This window comes from Lissotriton helveticus, chromosome 5_1, assembly GCF_964261635.1.
Source record: "Lissotriton helveticus chromosome 5_1, aLisHel1.1, whole genome shotgun sequence".
Lineage (NCBI taxonomy): Eukaryota > Metazoa > Chordata > Amphibia > Caudata > Salamandridae > Lissotriton > Lissotriton helveticus.
Window position 1 is genome coordinate 310655688 of NC_136065.1, and position 24356 is coordinate 310680043.

At 46.9% G+C, this 24356-nt stretch overlaps 1 protein-coding gene across 7 annotated transcripts in view; it reads left to right on the plus strand.

The window, feature by feature from the left end:
- The window catches only part of SAMD11 (sterile alpha motif domain containing 11), a 229968-nt gene that overhangs the window by 110034 nt on the left and 95578 nt on the right, over positions 1-24356 (plus strand). For all 7 annotated transcript variants that reach the window (XM_078642338.1, XM_078642340.1, XM_078642339.1 and 4 more), the window contains exon 5: positions 12962-13086. In XM_078642338.1, coding sequence (XP_078498464.1) covers positions 12962-13086 — 125 coding nt within the window. The remainder of the gene's footprint in view (positions 1-12961; positions 13087-24356) is intronic.

A 24356-nucleotide genomic window follows, 5' to 3' on the forward strand; every position in this document is an offset into this window, starting at 1 on the left:
TAATAAAATAGGCAAAAAAGTATATTTATTAAGTATAAGCCATAAAATACCAAACACTTTAAAAAAACATTTGCTATTACCAAACTTAGAGTTTAAAAACCATCTTCACTAAAGGATGTGTTGTTAAATTCTGAGTACAGGCAGAGGCGCCACTAGGGCTAAATTTCAGGGGGGCTAAGAAAAAATTTCGGTGGGGGGCTGAATCTTTAAGCAATAGTCAGAGTGGAGCTGCAGGGGCTCTTAGAAGGGGTGAGACAACAACAATTCTTCATTAATATGCAAATGGTCTTTTAAAGACCTGTGAAGTGCTCGGGTGTGGCTGTGTGTGTGAAACATGTCACACAGCATTCCCCATGTTATCCTATGGGCAAGATAGCCTTTCAATAGTGAAAAACGAAATTGGCAGTATCTCACTATCAAGACATGTTACCCACACTAGTAACACCAAACAAAAACCGGGACGTCTGCTCACCCTACCTTTGACCTTTGAGGCCCGAAAATAGAGCCCCCCACGGCCCCCCCACTTAAAGCTCTGCTCTTACCTCCCGCCTACTGTTCCTTGTTGCCCCACACGCGCGGTGACCAGGGTACATTGAAAAACACAGTATTTGTCATAATAAATTGGCACCCCGTTAAAATAACCAATGGCATAGTCAGCAAAGTTGTGCGTAACGGAGAGGCAACCATGGGTGGACCATTTGCCCAAGAAGCAGGAAAACAACTGAGCCTGAACACAGAGGAAGCACTGGAACTACTGTGGGGGGCAGGCTGCTGGAGGAAGAACCCGAAGGAGCGTGTGGCTGAGAGAGGTTCCTGGTTCTGACCCCTCTACAGGACTAGAGGCCTCCAGAACTGGCTAGGCCTGTTAGCGGCCCCTGAGGAAAAAAACGATAACCCTTTGTAGATGGGACATTGTCCCTTGCTGGCATGAAAAAGCCCGATTCCTAAAGGTTTTTGCACAGGAAGGTTTTGACCACTCCTTGTCACTGAGGGTGTTCCTTGCAGACAGGCGGACACTGCAGGCCAGCAGGTTAGCCAGGCCAGAGTGCTTGGTCCCTACTGTCAGTGAACCGGCACCACACAGGTGTATTTCCAGGAATGTAGTCATCACGCCTAGGCAGATCCGCAGGGCGTTTATGAGAGTGACAGCAAGAGCTCAGAATTTGCCATCCAGGGAATATGGTTGCTGGCCTACCTCTCAATTAAAGGAGAGCGTTTTTATAATTTCTGATATCCCGTCGATTGATGGGAGAAATGTTGGGGGCTTGCTCCCTGGCACATTTGGAGAAAGTGGTTTGCGTGAATAGATTTGCATTCACAGCTAAAGCAGACATAAGAAATCAACTAATTTTAAGGGACCGGAAGTTCTTGCAGAGCCTCAGGGGGGTGGGAGGTAAGGTGCACAGGTTGGCCATCTAGTGGACAACTAGAGTATTGCAGTCAAACGCCTGGTCTCAGCTATTTATTGCATGTCTCTTACCCCACAGACAGTAATAATAACAAAGCCATGTAAAGATGACCTGCATTAATTTTACTCAGTAGAGGTACACGTACCTCACATCTCACAGGAAGGGCAGTGAGGATGTTATATCCCAAAATAAACACCAGACTATCACCAACTAGTCAATATAATGATCCGAGAAAGGTTAATTTTTCGAGGACTGATCGGGGGCACTTGTGGTGTCGTTCCATTCTTCTGAAGTCTAGGGTTTTGCTGAAGAGCATTTGAGTTGGCACCCATGTGGTGTCCAGGCTGTCTGCTGTGGTTATACTTCTATAAAATGACATAAGACTATGTAGGTCTGACATGGCGACCCATTACATTAGTTCTTTAAAATAAACTCGTATGGACTGCGAGATCAAGCATGCTCAGTATATAGATGCATGATCTTAAAGTTCCCTTGTGTCCCTCTCTGGTTTGTTTAGGTGGAGTTCCTGAAGGGGTTGTGTGTGTCCCACCCAGTTCCATTGTGTGGGTGGGATACATGAAGGTTCCCTTTGTGCTCCTCCCTGGTGCCCGCTGTGTGGGAGATACATGGAGGTTCCCTCTGTGCTCCTCCCCGGTGCCCGCTGTGTGGGTGAGGTACATGAAGGTTCCCTCTGTGCTCCTCCCTGGTGCCCGCTGTGTGGGTGAGGTACATGAAGGTTTCCTACGTGTGCCTGCCTGGTGCCCGCTGACTGGGTGAGATGCACAAAGGTTCCCTCTGTGCCCGCTGTATCTGAATGCTCCATGAATGCTGCTCCCTGGTGCACGTGGCGTGGGTATGATACCTGAAGGTTGCCTGTGTGACCCTCCCTGGTGCCCCTTGTATGGATGAGATACTTTTAAGTTCCATGTGTGCGCCTCTCTGGTGCCATAGTGCGGGTGCCATACCTGAAGAACCCCCGTGTGGTCCTTCCTGCTGCTCCTTGTTTTTGATACCTGGAGGTTCCGTTCCCTGGTGTCCACTGTATGTGTGTTATCTCAACATTTCCTGTGTGTGATACCTGGAGGTTCCGTTCCCTGGTGTCCACTGTATGTGTGTTATCTCAACATTTCCTGTGTGTGATACTTGGAGGTTCTCTGTGTGCTTCCACCAGGTAAAATACCTGAATATTCCCTGTGTGCTTCTCCCTGGTGCATGCTGTGCTGATGCGTGGTCTGAAGGTCCCATGCATGCCGCTCCCTGGTGCCCGTTGTATGTGTGTGATATCTCAACGTTTCTTGTGTGCTCACCCACGGGTGCCCGTGTCTGGGTGTTGATACCTGGAGGTCCACTGTGTGCCCCTTACTGGGTGGATGCGTTTCCAGGTTCCAGCTGTACCTAAAGGTTCCATGTGCTGTAGCATTTGTATAGCGCTTACTACCCCTATGTGGGACAGTGAAGCACTTATCCACATGTATAGCAAGCTACCTCATGTAGGATGTGTGGTTGGAAGGGTGTTGTTTTTGTTTTGATCCATATGGGATGTGTTTTCATGTTTGGTGCGATGACCACCAAGTTGCAGTTATTTTATTATGGGGCACAGCACCCGAACATGTAGTGGGTATGGGTATGTGAGAGACAGGCAAGCACATTATAAATATAATAAGGACTAACCAGCTTAGCCACCGGTACAGTGGGATGCTTTCTTCCCATAAAGCAGAAAGAGGAGGTAATCAGAGACCGACCAGTAATCAATATAGCTACACGCGCCAGACAGAGATGCTGTGGTATGATTTAAAGTCCTCCTGGTGCCCACTGTGTGACGTGTTATCTGAAGGTCCCCTTTGTGTGTTCCTTTTGTACCCCCTATGTGTTGCGTGTGCACCATCCTGATCGCTGTCCCCTCTCTCTCATCTCTCCTCTCTCTGTCTCTCACACTCACTCACTCTCTCACTCACTCTCTCTCCCCCTCCCTCTCCACACTGTTTTCACTGCCACCTCCTTATGCTGTGAATGGCATTCTTCGTCCTCTGCGTGTCCTCTGAGCATCACATCAATATATTGATACACCTGATTAAAAACAATCTGATAATCGTTGCAAATTAATCCCATAAACCACTTAAAATGCAGAATATTTGCATAATGCATGGTAGCACAACAGCTGAGCACAGCTAAGACGGGCTCAGGAATACAAAGTCGCAGTGGGCTTTAGGGGCAGATGCACCCTCTCTGCAGGTAAATCCAGGGGTGAGTATTGTACCACATAAGACTATCGGCATCAAGTCGGCTTCAGGGAGGATACAGCTAGAGATGGTGTGCTTTCATGGGAAACAGGTAACCCGCTGTTCGCCAGACGTGCAGTGGAAGCAGCCTCTGGGGATATAGGTAGGAGGAAAGAAGGGGTTTGGGGCAACCTTGGGTGAAACAACTGCTTTCGGGGAGTGTGAACCAGCTACAGGAAAAGTTTCTGACCAGGAAAAAGGTGCAGGCAAAAAATCTGACCTGGAAACATAGAGGAAAAGATACCAGAGATGTGCTACGGGAAACAGACACTGTATAAAGGTCGACAGAGGAAACAGAGGGAAATATACAGGAGAAACATGCTCTAAAACACCTTGGGAAAGACATAAATGCAATGCAGCAGAAAGATCTACAGGGGAAAGATCTGACAAGGAAACAGATAGAGGAGAAAAGATACAGGAGAAAGACAAGCTTAGGAAAAGAGCAACAGGAGAAACAACTGCAGAAGAAAGAGCTGCAGCGGAAAGGTCTGCACAGAAAACAGTTAGAGGGGAAAATATACAGGAGAAAGACAAGCTCCGGAAAACAGCTACATCAGAAACACTTGACAAGCAGCTGCTGCAGAGGAGATGGAAAAGATATTGGAGAAACATATGTGCTTGGAAACAACTACAGGAGAAAGATCTGCACAGGAAACATCTAGAGGGGAAAAATACTGGAGAAATATATGCCCTGGAAACAGATGCTGGGAAAGCAGTTACAGGAAAAAGACAGGCACAGGAAACAGCTACAGGGAAAAAATGGATACTGGATACTTGAAAACGGTATGCCCCACTATCCAGAAAAAAGCCACTGGGTTAACAGCTAGAGGAGAAAGATCTGACCAGGAAATCGCTAAAGAGGAAAATGTACAGAAAAAAGGTAGGACCAGATGTACAGGCAATAGCCACATAAGTTACATCTACAGGAGAAAGCATAGGGCATAGGAAATTGTCGCAGGGGAAAGACATGGGAACAAGACGTGCCCAGATATCCAGGAAATAGCCGGAGGGGTAACAGCTACAGGAGAAAGAGCTGCACAGGAAACAGCTGCAGGGAAACAGTTGCAGCATAAAGACATGTACAGGAAACAGTCACAGGAGAAAAATCTCCAAAGGAAACAGATGCCGGGGATAACCCATTGATAAAAATACTTGCATTGGAATCAGATAGAAATAGCTATAGCAGAAACATGTATAGCAACCAAACCAGTTACAAGGAAACAGCTACAGAAGACATATGTGTCCAAGAAACAGCTACAGGAGAAACGGATGTTTAGGAATCAGATTGATTATAAATTTAACAGAGGAATGGTTGCAGAATAGACCGATACGCCTCTGTTTGAACACACTCAAGGTCAACATCCACAGATGAAACTGCTATGGGAGAAACATCTGCACTGGCAACCGCTGCTGAAGAGGCAGCTATAGGGAATTAGTTATAGGGAAATAGGTGTAATATTCAATAACATCAGGGCAAGCAGCAGGAAAGGAAAACTCTTCTGTGGAGTCATCAAGGGGTGGACAAGTCACAGAGAATCCAGGTACTAGGTCACCAGCAGCAGACCACATTTTCAAAGGAGGCGGATGAAAGGAAATTGAGATGATCAACTGCATTAGAAACATCAGCAGGGGAAACAGTTGCGGGGAATTCTGCTTGGGGAGAAACAGCTGCAGTGACTACAGACTCAGGGGAAACATCTGAAGGGAACAATCATCCAGTGAAAGCAACTTAAGGGGGTAGATGAATGGTAGAAACATGTTGAACATGAAAACAGCTTTGCAAGAAGTTCTTGGAGAAGAAACTGTCCCTCCGAGGGTACAACCCAAGGACATCTCTGCAAAAAAATCAGATGGTATAGTCCAGTGGAAACTGCATCTGTTGATAACAGCGGAAAATGAAAAGATGCTCAGAAAACAACCGAAGGAGAAACAGCTCTGTGTGGAACAGCTACAGCTGGAACAGGTACATAGGAAGCAGTTGCAGAATAAAGTCTGAGGGATACAACTGAACGTGCACTATGTCTAGTGGAACACATCTCAAGGCAAAACAAGCAGCTTTAGAAATAGTTGCAAAGAAAAGCTATATTTTAGAAGTTGCAATTAAACTGGCTCTTTTTAAAGCAGCTGCTCGGGATACAGATACACGTGAATAAGCTGCACAGGAAACAGCCACATGGAAAATTAGCTTTAGTTGGAATCGTCTGCATGGCTGCATGTAAAATAGCAGCATGATAAACATCTGCAGGGTAAACATGTGTACAGACATCAACCCTGAAGGAATCACTGACAGGGTAAACAGCCACCAGAGAAACTTAAGTTCATACAACAGCTGGTTAGAAGGAGCTTTATGAAAAACAGCTGAATAAGAAGCAAGGTAGGGCAACCATCTACAAAGAACTGCACTACAGAGGAAGTTGCCTCAAGATAAACATCTCTAATGGAAACAGTTTCAGGGGAAACAGTTTCATAGGACGAAATTCAAGGAAAAGAGTAACACAGGAAACAGCGATAGAGAAAACTGTGAAAGTGGAAACAAACTTGGGGAACACCTGTACACAGTAAAACAGTGCAGGGGAAACAGCTACATTGAAAACAATTACAAGGAAAAAAGTGACACAGAAAATAGCAATGCCGAAAACAGACTCAAATGGAACTGCACGCTGTACATTGCCATTCTAAACAGCTGCATTAGAAACAGTTACAAGGAAAAGACTGACACAGAAAACTGCATTAAAGAAAACAGCGCAAGAGAAATAAGGCTAAGGGAACAACAGCACAGAAAACAGTGCCACAGAAATAGCATCAGTGGAAACAGGGACAAGAAAAAGATTATCACAGAAAATCGTAACAGAGAAAACAGACTCAGAGGGAACAACTGCATACGAATTAGTGTTCTAAAGAAGCAGCTGCAGGGAAAACAGCTAAAAGAAAAAGATTTAAAAAAATAGAGATAGAGAAAACTGAGAAGGGAACAGACTGTTTGCACAACTAACTGCACATGTTAGTGTCATAGGAAACAGCTGCAGGTGACAAGAGTCATACACAGCCTCTTTTAGGGGAGGTCCGGCTTTGGAAGCCCTTAAAGGAAGCAGGCACATTGGGTCCATGGCGGTGATGCTTCAGAAAGCATGTTCTCTAAAATGACTCTAAATATAAGAGCTTCGGCTCCTGGTGGGGAGGAGTGGGGGAGGGTTGGGGATGAATAGCAGATAATGACAGATTTCATTGCAAAGTCTGTTCCATCCTGAGAAAATCTGGTGCCAGACATGAGCTGAAAAGCACCCCGTCTGAAGCCTTTTCTCTCCTAAACTTATCTGCTTAGCAGGGCTAGATTAGCTACACTCAGAGCTGTGCGCGCCCCTTGACAGCGTATTAGCCCGGCCCTGGGGAGGGATCTTCTGGCCCAGGGGAGGGCCAGATTTATAAAAGCTGGACAGCAGGGGATGGATACAGAGGACGGTGGGGTGGACCGTGCTGGGTCATCCGCTTGGGTCTGCCATGTGCAGTGTGTTGGATCGGTTCCGGCCAGGGCCGCTTTACATGTGAGTACTTTCTGTCGGTGGTTCCCTTGCCTTGGGGAGGCTGCTTGGCATTGGGGAGGATCAGCCACGTAAAGGCAGTGCTAATGGTTTCTGTTACGGAAGATAATGTGAGTGCATGGACTGTCCGATAGTGGCCCCGTCGTGTGCCGTGTGTTCGATGGGCACACTTCAGATGGGTGCTCTATGAATTGAGGCACCCAGTGGCGGTCGTGCCATGTATAGTATGCCGCATTGTGTCGTCTTAAGGGTCTTTACATGTAATATTCTGCTCGCTGATAGGCTGCTGCGAGCAGCATGTTACATGTGTATTGTCAGAGGGTCGCTGCATCAGTGGCGTAGGAAGGTGGTTGCGGGCCACCCCGTGTGCCATCACTGAGGGGGGGGGGGTGACAAAATGGCAAAAATATGTGTTTAAAATGCATATTTTTGTCAAGCCGGGGGTGACAAGAAATTTTCTGCACCAGGTACCACCTGACCTTGCTATGCACTGCGCTGCCTGTGAGTACATCCTTCAACATGGTGCCTGCCAAAGGGAGTGATGAGCCTATAAAAGCAGTGTCGCTGGGTCAAAGTGTGGTATATACTTGTGTACTACACATCCTTGTTGAATTGAATACTTTTATGTCAAGTGATAGTTTTTTGATTTTGTACACATCATGCGCTCATTCTTGACTTTAACACAATACTTTTTAGCGAAATCCAAAAACTTATGGTTAGTGATACAGTTTATTTACATTTACGACACATGTACCTACACATTGTGTGTATTTCATTAACCATACTCTGTGGTGCACCAGGGGTTTTCCAGTTGATTCATTTTTTATAATCAAGTTACTATGTGACGCACCTGTATTTTAATTTTTTTGTGTCCTCATTTGCAGCAGGCACTTGATTCTCAAAGGAGGGGCTTCTAAGACCACAAAACACACTACCTAAGCACCTCGACCTGAGCGTGACCTTATTCAACATTAGCTGTTTGAAAAGGCCCTGTTTATTCACATTTGTTAATGCCTTTTTTTATAGCACAAACTTGACTCGAAGGTATCAGGTATCAGAGCACTTTTACATGAGCACCAGTTGTGTTACAAGAAGACACATTCATTTTTGTTAGGAACGGGGAGATTAAGTGATTTGCCCAGAATCACAGGATGTTGCGCGTCCTTGCAGAGACTCAAACCCGGTTCCCCAGATTTGAGGTAGTCCGCCCTAGCAGTTAGGTCCCATCCTCTCCCCTGCCTTGGTCTTAATCATTGGACACATTCCCAATAGGTTTCATCAGCCCTCCACTACTGTCCCGATCTTCCCCCCAGGTGTCTAATAGTTTCCTCATGTCTTTCCCCATTGTAGGACAGCTACAGTCAAGCATCCTAACCCTCCAAGCCGATAATGCCCACTCAGGAAAGCCAGGAGGGCTATGAGATACCTATTTCAAGCAGATCTCCCTTCTTGCCAGCAAAATAAGCATGAATAGAAGTAACATTTGTCAGTTGGACAGCTTAATAAAAGCCCCATTGCCCTCTAAGATGCTGAAAATCACAAGTGATAGGCTTACCTCTATCTCTCTGTGCAACATCTCAGATATAGTCTTACCCACTTCTTGCCAGAAGAGTGGAATACAGGGACACTGCATATGTACATCATCCCCTATCTCAACACCACATTGAGGCAGGACTTCACATCTCGAGTACTCAAGCTCGATGACTTCTTCAGAGTTCAATAGGCTCTAAGCAAAGTAAACAGATTTTTTTTCTTGAGAGATGCAGATTTTTCTGATTTACGCATAGTAGGCATAGGTACTTGCCAAATGTGTTAACTCCAACGTAGGCAGGTCCCTCTTCCAAAGTGAAGGCTCCGTCCATGGCTTGTACTAACATCCAGTACCTTCTCCTCACCTCTTTCATTATGGGGAGTTCCCTTCTAGTTTTTCTTCCCACTCATTTCCCAAACCTCTTGAGGCAAATCTCTAGCCAGCTGGTCTTTTGAAAGTACTTGAACCTAGATAAACTGTCTCCTGTGTCCTGAGATATATCTTACTAAGATATCAAGAGGTCTCCCTTATTGATCTGTCCCCAAGCATTGAGCTCTGCTTCTTTCAGCGGCCTTGCAAAGCCTGCTGTCTTGCTGGCAGTCCGGGGTTCCTGGCGAATCCCAGATAGGAGCAAATTCACTGAAGTAAGGCATCCCCAAGACCCCGCCTGATCTGCACCCAAAGCCTGCAACCGGCACTCGGATCCTTCAACCTGACCCGTTTCAAAAATTTAGAAATTTCCAAATTTATATAAGAAGCACCTGTGCCCGTATGGCAGATCTTCCAGCATGGCATGGAAGATGGAGCATAACTGCAGGTAATCCTCTCCCCTTAACAGATTTCAGATGTTTTTCACCTGGAAGGCCCAACAATCTAACTGAAAATGTGGAGCAGCAATCCCGCCATCAATCAGTCTTCGTAGAAGCTTTATCAAGGCCATTCTAGCTCCCTCTGAGGCCCAAATAAAACTGCTTATCTCTCCCTGCAATTTCTTAAACCAGTCCCTTCTGAATGTTAACGGAATCGCGTTGAAAAATGAAGCTATATTTTTGCAATATCAACATCTTTATGATGTTGATTCTCCCAAAGATCATAAGCGGGCGACACATCCATGACCATAGCAACTTTCTGGTGTCCTTCAAGACTTTGTTAAAGTTCACTTTGGCCATCCTGTCTATGTTTTGTACAGCTAGAACCCCAAGATAGTGCTACTAAAAGTCAGACACATATGGTCCATAAGAAATGAGAGTGTACCAATTATCAAGATCCAGCTGCACATTGTTGATACATTAAAAAGAAAGTGTAACTTGGATGGTTTGTGTATACAGTCTCCTTGTCGAAATTATGACTTAGTTGTTTTCCGATCTTATTTCATTCCTTGGGGGTGTGAGAGGTTTGCCAAATGCTGGACTTGTTCTAGAAATTCTAAAGGTATTTGCTCTGTTTGGCATCTCGTCGTACGCATTGTGTTGTTGCTAGGCTGCCATTAGAATTGTGGCACTGATGCTCATGATGCTTTGGTGTTTGGGAACCGAGGATGATGGAACATCCCACCCTGCCATGCTCTGCTCGGGGACCGACTATGTGTAAGTTTCTGAACTGGTATCAATCAGAGGGTCGAACACATCAGAGAGACTTGGCCTGTCTGTAGTAATGGACTCCAAAAGGCTCTCCTGGACCTGTGCCAGGCAGGCAGTCTGGGGCTATGGGTCTCCACACTAGAGCTTGGCATTACCCAGGTGTAAGAGTGGGCTGACAGCGAGTCTGTGCCGGTGGCGGTAGACTAGCAAGTCACATTGGTTCTGTCCTGAGATGCTGCCCAGTTCATCAGAATTAATCTCTTGTGTCAGACTGGAGCCCTGTGCCGAAAAATGCAGAATCCGCTATGTTAGGATATACTGTGGCGAGCACAGCGATTTTACAAGTGAACGTGCAAAATCCACTGATGTGACCAGATAATGTACAGATTCGTTCAACTCACGTTTACATTATTGTATGTCCGTTTGTTTTATACAATGTTATTATAGTTGATGAGAATTATTTTAGACTGTGTTAAAAAGGCATTTTGCAGAGTGGAGGGGGTCCTAGGCGGATCCCTTGACACTGTTGCAGAGAGAACAGAATGTGAGTGTGGGCAGAGGGCAGACAGTCCGGCATGTCGGTGAGGGGTGCATTTTCTTCTAATTTATTGGGTTCATCGTCCTGTTTCACCCAGTAGGAGGAGAACTGACCTTAAAGGATATCTGTAGGGTTCCCACAAGTCTCCGTCCTCGGAAAGGAAGGTAGAGCAGAGGCCGTGTAAGGAGTACTCTCCAAAGTGATAATGAATATTTGTGTAGTGTGTAGAAGCTATGTTATTGTATGTTACCAGCATTTGCGAATCACACTTTGACCACTTGATTGGACAGTCCTGATTTTGGAAACCACATACCTGCAATCATTACAAAATAATATTGCAGCATACATAGTGTAATAGACCATGGTTTCTAATAACATATCTCATAGGTATTATAGAACACTGGGGCATGGTAAAGAAAGCAGGACATATCATGTTACTAAAAAAAAGATTCTTGCTGCAGACCCTTCATCAGGACTAGAAACTTGACTAATGTGTTCATACAAGCTTGAGAGGCCTAAAAAGACAGACTGTGAATTTGGTTGCAATTCAGCCCTTAATATATTTAAAAAAACAGAGAAAATGAGACAAACTCTCTAAGGTGTGGAGCGTAGACTGACCAACTACTGAGGGCTATCCAGGGCAGGAAAGCAAAAACCAAATGTTAGAGTAGCTTGCTAAAATATGAAGGGTAGCAATAAAAGAAGAACAAGGAAGAAGGAAGGTGTACATCTACCACTGTTCATGCTGAAAGCCATCCAATCTTTAGGTTGTGTCCTCTGCGCTGGTTTGATGTTACACAACCCAAGTGTAGCTACTCGATTCTGTTCACGGCAGTGTGGGGGCAAATCCTCAGTAAGAGTGGGAGGGTGTGGTGCAGTGTTGGAATATCACAACAGCGCTTTATTGTGTTAATGCCCTTGTACGGCAAAAACCTCAACCGTAGGTGTATTGTCTGAGCAATTGGTGCCATCATGCCAGAAGAAAATAAATATAGAGGTGCTGGGTCACCGGTAAATCCAGCTGGACTTTGTGGTTCAAGCTGTCAATTGATGTCAACTCTCATTCTCAGAGAAATAGGGAACGAATCTTCCTGGTAACGTGCCCCATTCTTTTTCTCTTTTCCGGTCCATCTTTTCATTTTTTCCTACACATTAAGGGTCTTCTAGTGGCGTAAATCACTATAAAAATCGATAACCAAAAAGACAGGCAAAATAATTATGTGTGTAAGTAATATGAGACAGAATAGTCAATACCCCAAGAGAATTGGTGTGGAAGAAAGACTAATGAACCAGGCTGTAATACATTAGAAACCATTTAGGTATACACAGGGTGTTGTTTGTCATCATCGGGGCTCACAATTTCAATGTCCCTAATTTCTTAATCCAAACAACTTCACTCATCGTCAATTTATCATTACAGTCCTCCACCCTGCGAGGCCTAAGTATTTTTTTACATTTTAAACATGCAGTGTTGATTTCAAACTGTGTGAATTTTAAGTTGCAATTTGATCTTTTCTCTGGCCTTGCTTTAGGGCAACAAGTGGCTGTACTTATTATGCAACTGGCCGCCACAACATGCTCCTGTGGTTTGTTGCCCTGAATAAGGGCCCATAGAAAGGACCTGAAACGCATGTGCACCTTGTAGCGGTGTTGCACTGCTTCCTACTCCTACCAGCTGTCTCCCTGGCCCTCATGGGGTGATTAAGCATGCTGAATGATTTGTTATACTAAATGTACCAGGGCAATCTTACTTTGAGTTTCTTGGCAAGTGTGATTTCCAAAATTGGAAATTGGCAATCCGCTAACGCTGTGTTAAATAAAGCACTAGGAGATCAATACTCCTTTCGACTTTGGCAAGTTATTCTTATTTCTCCTTGCAATCTTCATCGGCTCATGGGAATCGATTATCTATCTGTAGAGCATTTTTAAGTTTTGGCTTGATGCGTCTCTCACTATTATCCCTCAGTCGTCAGTGGCAGCATCCTAACTGAAAAAAACGTTATTTTTCTAAAACTCTGTATATGTAAACCTACCCGATACAAGAGACCCCCACAATTGACCTTTCTGTGTTATTTCTCCCCACAGTCGTGATAGCGACCTGTCCTCCATCCTCTCTAACCTGCACCAGAGCCACCAGCTCGTTATGCCCGACACCCAGAGCCGGGGAGATCTGAAGAGGACCAGCGTGGATGTGGGCTTTGGAGCAGCAGGTAGGGTTTGTACTGCAGAATTCATGCACTTTGGTGCACTGCACAGAACACATGAGCAGTGGAGCTGCAGCGTTTCCACGCATGAATGACTGTGGTGCTCTGGATGCTTGGCGTGCTGTCAGTGATGCCCTATTCTGCCACAGAAGACTAGTCCTGCCACATGTGACTGCATATCAGCCAGGGGTAACTCTGTAACTGCCACAAGTGACTGTGGTGCTGTTACATACCTCAGGGGTACCATCACAGGTCGCTGGGTTTCAACCACAAATAAGTCTATATCGTATCGTAGTGTTGAATTTGAATCTTACTAGTTATATATCGTCATGTTTATGTGTGATGGTTTGTAATAAACATGGCCTCTGTTACCCACAGCTCTTTTCATCAAGTCGTGATTTGTGGGTTCCAATAGGAGCGGGGCCGGCAACAACCAGTGGGGTCCGGGTCCTAATGTCAGTAGATCAGCCTGCTGCCAGAAGATGGGGTGTGTATTGCAACTTAAAAGCTCGATATTATAGCCGGGTATTCTGTCGCTTGAGACGGTATGCTCTTCTCCCATCATGCTTTGGGAGCTGACTCCGGAACTAATGCTGGCACATTTCAAGGGTTCCATCTTAGAGAGGATTCCCCCTAGGAGTGAAATGGTAGAATGATTTGAGTTGGGAGTTGACCAGGTTGATGTGCTGGTCGGGCACCCTTGCATCGTTTTGTCACCCACACAGCCCTTTTCCACATGGCACACTTGAATCAACGTTCTTGAGACACATTCTGTGAATGCTTAGTAGTTCAGTGTTTCAACCAATCTAATTGGCCGAATCTTTGGAACTGCGAATATGTAATTAAATTTTAAATTATTTTGCCCTGTGGCTGGGGCAGTTACAAAAAATCCAAAATGTTGGGTGTTTTATTTTGGAAAAAGGAATTCCTGTGAGATTCTGCCTAAGGACATAAGCATTTCAGCGACTCCACGCAGCCCACACATAAATATAACTACAACTTTATACACACAGTATATTGAGAAGTTTAAACCCCTATACCCCTAAATCAACCAGATTATGTGATTTACCAGGAGAAAGAAGGGAGTTTGTTAAAGTAGGTGCGAGTTTGACTTTTGTCAGAGTGAATAGTAAAGAGTTAAATTTTCTACCTCTTGTTTCTTGGAGTACAGTATCTGTTTCTCCTGGCACTCGTACTTTCCTTTCTGCGCCCTGGGGCGAATCAGATCTTCAGACTACCAATATTGTAATTGACCTCTTTGGCAGTGAGCCCCCTTAAAAACCTGGAGAAACAAAGAACACCCCCTTGTGCTTTTGATATATGATTGGCTGGTATGTTGAACCACAACCAATGGGAAGGAGGGTGCCCATTTTGAATCATTCATCACAAATTCTCCAGCTCACATTCTTCTGTACCGTGCCATTGGTTTCCAGCACCCCAACATCTTCTGTCATATCCAATGAGAGGTTTGGGATTCTGCAAGAGGGTGGAATTATCCAACAAGGTTCTTTAAAGACTAGCCTCAGAGTACAACTTGTAGTACAAGAGTAGAAGTAAGGCAGAAGGACAGAGCATTTGCAAATTGCCAGGTCCAATATTGGTACCAGAAATAATTTTCCCTTGTTCGGAGACAATAAAGCTAACCTGTGACTGAGGCTATCTCCCAGTAGATCGTTTTCGCGATTTAGGTATTTTTTCATCATTACTTAAATATTATATATGCTTGTTTTTGGGTCAGTCAGTAGTTTTGTTTTAAGCGCAATGTACATATGTGCTGTGTGTGTGTTCAAGTGCTGTGTTAAAGCCTCTGCACCCCAGGTGTTTCCTGTGATGCTGGTGCAGTGATACTGGTGCAGTGTTACATGCGTGTAGTCCCAGTTTACTCCTCGCCCAGCATTACCAGAGAATGTGAAAGAGGCGAGTCGGGAAGAGCCCTCTGAGTTTTATCAGGTCGTTCATTGTACAGGTTGGGCTACGAGAGGGTTGAACAGTCCGTACAGAACATGAAGCATGTTTGAACGTGGGTTTTGGCCGGGTTAGTGTAAAGAGAGGGGTGAGAAAGTGGTGGAGTAAACTTTTTGCAAAAATGGGTTGAAAAGATCATGCGAGGAAAGGCTTGTGTGAAGTGAGGTTTGAAGTGAGGTTTGAAAAGGGTGCCTGAAGCTGGGTGAATGTGAAGGCAGGATTGACAGGGCGTGTGGTGAAATGCTAGGGTGTAGTGAGGGTTGAAGAGAGGGTGAGGAGCAAGGTTAGGGTAAAGTCTGTGTTGAGCAAGAGGTATGGGTGTAAGATTAGGGTGAAGTGATAGTTGAAAGTTTGGGTCGAGTGACTGTTGAGGTGGATGTGAGCAGTAAAGTTGGGGGAAGGGAGGGTTGACAAGGTGCGTGGGGTAAGGTTAGGGGTAAAGTGAGGGTTGAACAGGGTGTGTGGGGTAAGGATAAGGGAAGTGAAAGTTTGCATGGTGTTTGGGGTATGGTTAGGGTAAAGTGAAGGTTGAACAGGGTGTGGGGGCGTAAAGTTGGAGGAAGTGAGGATTGGGCAGGATGTGTGGCGTAATGCTAGGACGAAATGAGGGTTGAACAGGGTGTGTGGGGGATGTTAGGGGGAGTGGGGGTTGACAAAGTGCGTGGGTTATGGTAAAGTGAGAATTGAACAGGGAGTTTGTGTGTTTGTGTGGGGTAAGGTTAGGGTAAAGTAAAGGTTGTCAGGGTGTATGGGGAATGGTTTGGGAAAGGTTAGGGGGAAGTGAGGGTTAACAGGTTGTGAGGATAAGGTTAGGGTGAAGTGAGGGTTAACAGGATGTGCAGGTTAAGGTTAGGGGAAAGCGGAGGTTCAAATGGTGTATGGGGAAAGGTTAGGGGAAAGTGAGGCTTGACAGGGTGTGAGGGTCAGGTTAGGGTGAAGTGAGGGTTGACAGGGTGTGTGGGGGTAAGGTTAGGGTGAAGTGAGGGTTGACAGGGTGTGTGGGGGTAAGGTTAGGGTGAAGTGAGGGTTGACAGGGTGTGTAGGTTAAGGTTAGGGTAAAGCAAAGGTTGACAGGGTGTGTAGGTTAAGGTTAGGGTTGACAGTGTGTGTGGGGAAATGTTAGGGTGAAGTGAGGGTTGACAAGGGTGTGTGGGGGTAAAGCGTATGTTGACAGGGTTTGTGGAGAAAGGTTGGGGAAGTGAGGGTTGACAGGGAGTGTGGGGTAAGGTTGGGGTAAAGCCAAGGTTGACAGTGTATGTAGGGAAAGGATAGGGGACATGAGAGTTGACAGGGTGTTTGGGGATAAGATTAGGGTAAAGCGGAGGTTGATAGGGTGTGTGGGGTAAGGCTCGAGTAGGTGAGGGTTGACAGGGTGCTTGGGGTACGGTTATGGTGGAGTGAGGGGGTGACGGTGCTTGTGGGGTATGAGCCTGCCTGTACAGTGTTCGCCTCCCTTGACTCTCCGTGGAAGTTCAATAAATTGCAGAGAAAACAATATATTTCGCCGCCGCCGCCGCCTGGGCGCCCTGTGAGTTTATAGCTGCGAGGGGGAGGGCGCGCTGACAGGCGGGCAGGAGGCGGGAGAGGCGGCCCTGATAAAATCTAATTGCCGTATTGATCGCCTCGGAGCCGGTGTTAGCCGATGATTGAGGTATTCCTGTGGGTGAGATGCAGCCCCCTCCCCCTCCGGCCTCCACACAGAGCAGATCTCTTCATCACCGCGGCCCCTGCTCGGGGCCCTTATTGCAATCCGCCAGCCTGAGGGATGCGCCGCCGTGCCCCCCGCCCCCCCCCCCCCTCATCCTGCGCCTGGACATGCAGGAGCGCTCCCTGGCCAGGGATTCAGGAGCCCTCTTCCTCATTCTCTCCTCGCTCTTACCCTCCCATCCCTCACATACAAACCTATCTACGTTGCACCTTCTCTCCTGTCCTCACCTCTTCCTTCCTCCCTCTGACCACGTGCCCTCTCTCACTCCCTTCTCACTCCTCTCCAGGGGCAGTCTCTCTCATTCTTTCACTCTCCTCCCTCATTCTCGCTCATTCCTCTCTCTCCCACCTCCCAGTTATTTCCCTCTTTTTCTCCCTCACCCTTTGCCTTCTCCCATTCATCTCACTCCACCGTCCACTACACTCCCCTGTCGCTTTCACTCTTCTCTCGGGCTCCTTCCTCATCCTCACCCAGGCCTCTTCCCCTCTTCTCTGCTGCCATGCTGCCTCCCTGCACCCATCTGTCTTCCTCCTCAGCCAGCCCTCTCTCCCATCTGCTGCTGTCTCCCCATCTGCCCTCTCAAGGGTTTCTCTCACCCACCATCTTCACGCATTCCTCGCCCTCCGTTCTACTGCCCGCCCCTGGACCACCCCGTCCTTGCTGCTTATATGACCGTAGTCAGGTGTGTGCCACACACAGGGGACACGTGGGTGGCCTAGGAGAGGACGTTAACTCTGTGCAGCCCATGGACATGCTCTGTGTGTAGGGCATTCTCAGTGCCCAGGCCGGAGGGTGTCCCCAGTGCCCATGAGGTAGGACCCGATGGGTGTGCAGGCCAGGGAAGTTCGTGGCTGGGCCTGGTGTCCTGGCCTAGAGCAGACGCCATATCCAGGCCCAGCCAGGGACGGTATAGAACCAGACTATTATAGACGAAATACCATCCTGCAAAAATATTGAGAAGGTAAGTATGTATAGGTAAGCATATGAAGGGACTCTGAAATTACACAATTCTGTGGCTGTGGTGTTTTTCCGCATTATTATGGATTTGCCACATAACCTGCAACATAGTTTCCATAGTCAAAAAATATTGCAGCTGAAATGGATCAAAAGTTGCTAAAAAAAGGAGCGACACGTTGCTGGGCAGTGAAAGGTCCTCCACAACGTTTGACTGGTATTCTTTCAGTATTGCTTTATTTGGGTGATAAAGTGGTCTTAATGAGGTGAAATCTTTGCAAAACTGTGTTAACTTTGGCAAAAATGACAAAATAATGAAGTAATACTATCGCAAAATATGCTGCATTACACCCCATAATTTGCCTTTTCTTCTCATATAGTTTGGTCAACCCTGCTGCATAAATTGGCCCTCTTCTGCTGCATAATTCTAGGGCCCTGGGAATAAGTTTACCATAATTATGCCACATATATTTATCTTGATGCTATCTATGCCTGTAAGACTGGTGGATGTGGAGTGAGGAACAGTTTATCTACACTCATCTATGTTTAACTTCACGATATCGTAGTCGTCAATATTTTGGCAACAAAATGTTTTGGGGTGATAGTTCTGTCCTCGATTTTCTGAGAGCCTATTGTGGGTATCCAACCAGAGCTGGGCTCTCTCTGCCTCCTCACAGCCTGCTGGCTCTTGGACCAAGGGTGAAGCTGTTCCTGTGGTTTATTTATTTGTGGTGTTCTATAGCACTGACCAGGACTCAAGGGTGTCAGAGCGCTGTACAGAAAAAAGCATTTGCAGTATTGAAAAACAGCTGCAGTGAGACATATATTATATATAAATCAACCTGTAAATATATATCGAAATGAACTAGGAACACTTCAAGTGCTGAGATAGGTGGCAGACCCTTGATGAGCAGGGAATGCCAGGGTAAATTCATAAAAAGTCCATACATCAGATATTAACCAACCTGTAAAGGTATATAGGAATGAATTAGGAGTATTTGACTGCAGACACAGGTGAAAGGCCCTTGGTGAGTGGAGAATGTCTGAAAGTATAGAAAACATATATAAATCAATGTTTAACAGTATGTTTTTATTTTTTATTTATTTATTTTCAAAGTTTTATATAGCGCGAACAAGATCTTCACAGATATCAGAGCGCTTTACATAGAGGGGTACATGAGGGAACATAGTCAAACAATAAATCAATAGATCATACAGTACAGATAGGTGGCTGCAAAGCCCATCACGTGAGTAATAAGACAACTCATACAAATCAGTAAATGGGTCAAGCATGTAGTACAAATCGGTGCAGGGTGTTAACAGAGTTCGAGATAATAGATCAAGTGTATTTAGCCATGAGGATAGCTTTTACTTCTTTTTTAAAGAGTGTAGTGGAAGAGATAAGCCTGGTTTCGGGAGGGAGTGAGTTCCAAATCCTAGGCGCCAATCCTGAGAAGGAGCTCTTGTATGTTTTTTCCTTCCTGAATCTTCGAGGTTTCAGCAGAAGATTGTTTGTGCCTCTCGTGTTTCTAATTCCCCCAGAGATTGTCAGTTTCTGAGCGAGGTAGCCGGGTGAGTTTAGGTGTACCGCCTTGTGTGTCATGCAGGCGATTTTCAGATGTATTCTGGCTTCAAAAGGCAGCCAATTCAGGGATTTCAAGTCAGGGGTAATATGGGAGTGCTTTTTTGACCCAGTGATGAGTCTCGCTGCAGCATTCAGAGAAGCTCTTAGTGGTGCAGTAGTAGTTAGGGGGAGTCCGCAGAGGGCAGTGCTGCTGTATTCAATACGTGGGATGACTAGTGCTTGTACTGCTGTTTGGAAGTCTTTGGCTGGGAGGTAGGGTTTAAGTTTCCTCAGAGTATTAATCTGGAAGTTCGCTCCCTTTGTTGCCTTGCTGATATGTTGCTGCATGTTGAGGTTGGTGTCAAGTGTTATGCCTAAGGATTTTGCTGAATCCACTATGGTCGGTTGGACATTGAGTGCTGTTAGGTGCTTAAGCCATGTTTGTGTGGTAGATATTTTCGTGGGAGGTGAGATCAGAAGGAACTCAGTCTTCATAGCGTTGAGTTTGAGGTGGTTATCAGCCAGCCAAGATTGGGTGCTTCTGATCGTTGAGTTCAGACGCAAGATGTCTTTGGGGGATTGTAGCTTGAGATATAGCTGAGTGTCATCGGCGTACATGTGAAAGTTTACGTTGGATGCATGTAGCAAGGAGGTGAGAGGTTCCATGACTAGGTTGAACAGAGTTGGGGATAGAGAGGATCCTTGGGGGACGCCTAGCGTTACAGGTATTGGCGAGGACATCAGGTTGTTGCTCTTGAATTTCTGCGACCTGTTGTGAAGAAAGGAAGTGAACCACTTGAGAACAGTTCCAGATAAACCCATTCTTGTGTTTAGTAGTTCTAGTAGATTCTCATGTTTAACGGTGTCGAATGCTGAAGAGAGATCAAGAAGGATGAGGAGGCAGGTGTCGTTTTGGTCTAGCATTTGAAGTGCGTCGTCAATTATGTGAGTCATAGCAGTTTCTGTGCTGTGTCCTGCTCGGAAGCCTGACTGGTGGCTGTTGAGGAGATCAAATTGCTCAATGTGTTTAGTCAATTGTAGTTGTGCGCATTTTTCGAACAGTTTGGCGAGAGTAGGAATATTGGTGATGGGACGGTAATTGTTGAGATCAGAGGGGTCGGCTGTAGGTTTCTTTAGTAGAGGTGTGACCTGACCAACTTTGAGGGAGTCAGGTATGCTTCCTTGTTGGAGAGAGCTGTTGATAATTTTAGTCCAGAGAGGGAGAAGCAAAGGGGTAAAGTCTTTTACTGCGGAGGCAGGGAGGGGGTCCGTGGGGTGATTGGATGGTTTCAGGGTGCTGAGCAGTTTGCCAATTTCTTCTTCCGAGTATGTGTCGAAGGTAGACCATGTAGCATTGTTTTTTGGTTCAGTGGGTGCTAGGCATTGGGGTTTGGAGTAGAGGCTTGCGTCAATGAGGAGATCGCTTTTTATTTTGTCAGTTTTTTGGATAAAGAAAGCGGCGAAGTCTTCACAGGAGGGTGCCTCATGCCTAGTGTTGACGGGTTGGGGTTGTTCCTTGGATTGTGTTTTGATTAGCTCAAACAGTTTTCTCGGGCGGTTTTTTGCTTGGTCGAGTTGGAGGCTGAAGAAGTCTGATTTTGAGCGTTTTATTTTCCTGAAGTAGGCGTTTCTCTTTTTCTTCAGCTCTTTTAGGTGCATTGCAGAGGGAGCTGATCTCCAGGTACGCTCTGCCATTCGCATGTCTCGTCTATCCTCATTGAGACTCCCGTCGTACCATGGTTTGGAGATTTTAGTAGAGACTCTTTTCAGCTCCATAGGTGCAGCCTCATTAATTATAGAGGACATAGCGTTGAGATAGTGGTCAGTCAGAGTTTGGACGTCTGTAGCGCCTGTCGGTGGCAGTAGGAGGTTGCAACTGTTAGGGGGCAAAGAGCCTGGGTTGAGCTTTTTCGAGTCTCTTTTCCAGACTTTGGGCTTGGAGAGTTGAGCCGGGTTAACTTTGACTTTTTCATTGATAAAAAATGTGACAATATGATGATCTGACCAGTCACAGGGTTGGATGGACTCGAGTTGGATAGAATCCTCTTTGGAGATGATCAGGTCGAGGGTAGAACCTTTCTCGTGGGTCGGGCTGTTGCATATTTGGGTGAGGTTAAGTGCATTGAGGAAATTTTTAAGACTATTTACCACTGCGTTGTTGCGATCGTTCCAGTGGAGGTTGAAGTCACCAAGGTATATTTGGGTGAGTTGCCGTCCGGAATTAGTTGAGATCAACTCCATTATTTCTTGGGAAAAGGTGAAGTTGTCCCTGGGTGGGTGGTAAATGCTGTGAAGCGAGCATATCGGTTTGCCCTCACTAATAATGTCAAGGCATATGTATTCCCAGGATGTTGGGGATGGTAGGGAGGTGGAATTGACTTTCTGAACAGAGAGGTTGTTCCTGTAGATGCATGCGATTCCACCACCTATTTTGCCTGTTCTGTCGAGCCTGATAATGTGGTAGTCGGGAGGAACCAAGATGTCCATTATAGGTGTCGAAGATTCAGTTAGCCAGGTTTCAGTCAAGATGATTAGGTCAAGGTCCCGCGATAAGAGGAGGTCAGCAATGGCGGCGGAATGTTTCTTGGCTGATCTGCAGTTGAGAAGAGTGCATTTGAGACGGGGTGTGTTGAGGGTGGTAGATGGTTCTAGAGAGAGAGGGACTTTTCTAAGGTTATTGGGGATGGAGAATCTGCTGTTTAGTGTGGGCGGTCTAAGGGGATTTGAGTGTATCGTGGGAATGTTGAGGTGTGGGGTGGTTGTGTTATTTTGGAGGGCTGGGTCATAGGAGCGGAGAAGGGTGAGTGTGTCGAGGTCAGAAGAAGAGTTGTGGGTGCGACGCGGGCGATTGTTGCGATTACGACCTGGGATTGAGGTCAGATTGGGGGATAGCTGAGTGAGAGAGTTAGTCGGATGGGTGGGGGGCAAGTTGGGCGGGTAGGTGTAGTTGCGTGAGACGTTGCAGGGGTGATGCGGGGGCCGAGGGCAGTTGCTGCGCCTATGAGCAGGGATTGACGCCCGGTGTGGGGCGTGTTGAGTGCGGGAGTCAGCCGGCGGAGTAGGGGACAAGTTGGGAGGGAAGGTTGAGGAGGGTGAGAGGTGTATAGGGTGTGTAGAGAGTAGTTCTTTGATGGTGTGTATGTCTTCTTTGATCTGAGTGAGGGTGGCCATGATGTATTCCATCGTGGGGGAGGTGGAGGGGGTGGAGGTGGCAGTCAGGAGTGATTGGCTGACAAGGGAATTCGTGTGCAGGTGGGAGAGAGGGCTGGTGTACGAGCAGGTCTGCGTTGTGTTGGTGTGCGGGATGGAGTTAGGCAGGCGAGAAGTTTTGGGCGGGAGGGGTGTGGATGAGGTAGGGAGGACGTTGGTGATCTGACTGAGGGCATTGGTGGTAGGCGGGGGGTCAGGGTGTAGTCTGTGAGACTGATAGCCGTGGTGGGGGTGTAGGGAGGATAGTGGGGGCTGAGAGTAGGAGGGGAAGCGGCATTGGAGATGATCCTGTTGAGGGGAGGGGGAGTTAAATTAAGAGAGGAGGTATGTTCTGCGTAGATGGTTAGAGGGTAATGGGGACTGAGAATGGGGGGGATAAAGGGGGGGATTTGTCGGGGTGCGTGTTATTCTGGTGCTGGACTAATTTTGGTGTGTTAAAGGTGGGAGCTGTACTGTCAGCGGTGAGCGGTGTGTTAATGCCCGCTGTAGGTGTGATAGGAGTGTTGAAGGTATGTGTGGAGGTCCGCGAGTTGGTAGAAGGGGCGGTGGTGTGAGTGGTGTATGAGGGGGAGCGATCTGTGTCTGTGCTTGAGAGCTGAATTGGGATAGTGGGGTTGTGGGTGGGGGATGGGAGGTCAGGGGTGGTAGGTGTGCCCCCGATTGAGGAGTGTGTGGCTGTGAGGTCATGGTTGGTGGGACTGGAGGAGATATGTTAAAATGAGTCAGGGGCTCTTGACAAGTTGAGATAGGGAACAGGCTCTTGCTGTCAGGATGCCAAGTTATATCTGTAAGAGGCACCTACATCATATACAAAACATCCTGAAAAGGTATGTTGAAGTGAGTCGGGGGCACTTGATGTGTTGAGGTAGGTGAAAGATCCCTGATGAGCAGGGAAGACCAAGGTACATCCATAAGACGCACATACAAGGTACACAAACCAATGTGTAAAGGTATATTGGAACGAATCAGGTACACTTGATGGGTTTAGGTAGGTGACAGGCCCTTGAGGATGCCTGGGTACAAGCAAACATGAAAGATAAACACAGCCCTGACATGTGCAGTCAGGCACTGGGAGCCTTGTTACCACCAGCAGAGAAAAGAAAGATTTTTCACTAACCAGAAAATGTTCACCAGCGCAATGGAGACATCCTGGGGTCATACCCCCTGTGGCAGACCCCTTATCCAGGTTAGGCGTCTGGTTTATTGACTGGGACACTAGGCACTAACAGTGTCCAAGCCTTACCTTGTCGTACCTTTTAACGGTGTTGTCCTGATGCCAAGGCCCCTAGACAGGGGCTTCGCTTGTCATCTTCTCCCGTTCGGTACATTCTGCACTTATTTTCTTTTTGTGCAGGGGAGGGGGGCTCCTAAACCCCGTTTCCTTTCAAGTAAGGTGCTCCCAAGACATTTAAACCATACCTGTCCCTCTAAGCTAACCATCATAAGCCAACCATAACTTTTTAACAATATCACTCACCTTTCCCCCGTTATATTTATTTTTTACTCCAGCGTTTTTAGTTTTCCCCTCAAGTTTGGTCTTTTTTTTTATCCTAAAACAATGAGGGGTCGCCCGTCCTCGCACCTGCTCGCGAGCAGGCACGCCACTGGGCCCGAGGGGGGGGGGGGGGGGGGGTGAGGCGCGAGTTGTGTTCCAGGCCCGCTTCCCCCCTCCCCCGCCGCGGCTCCTCCACCCCCGGCCCCCGTGTCTCCTCGGAGTTGTTCACGGGGACAGATCGACAGCGCGTTGAGTCACGGAGGCGCAGGAGCCGCGGGCGGCCGCGTCTCTCAGCCACATAAATAAATGCGGCCTGACGTCTGCCGCTGCCCGCCAGGACCTCGGCGCTTTCTGCATGAGGTAGCAGGGCAGGTTCTGCT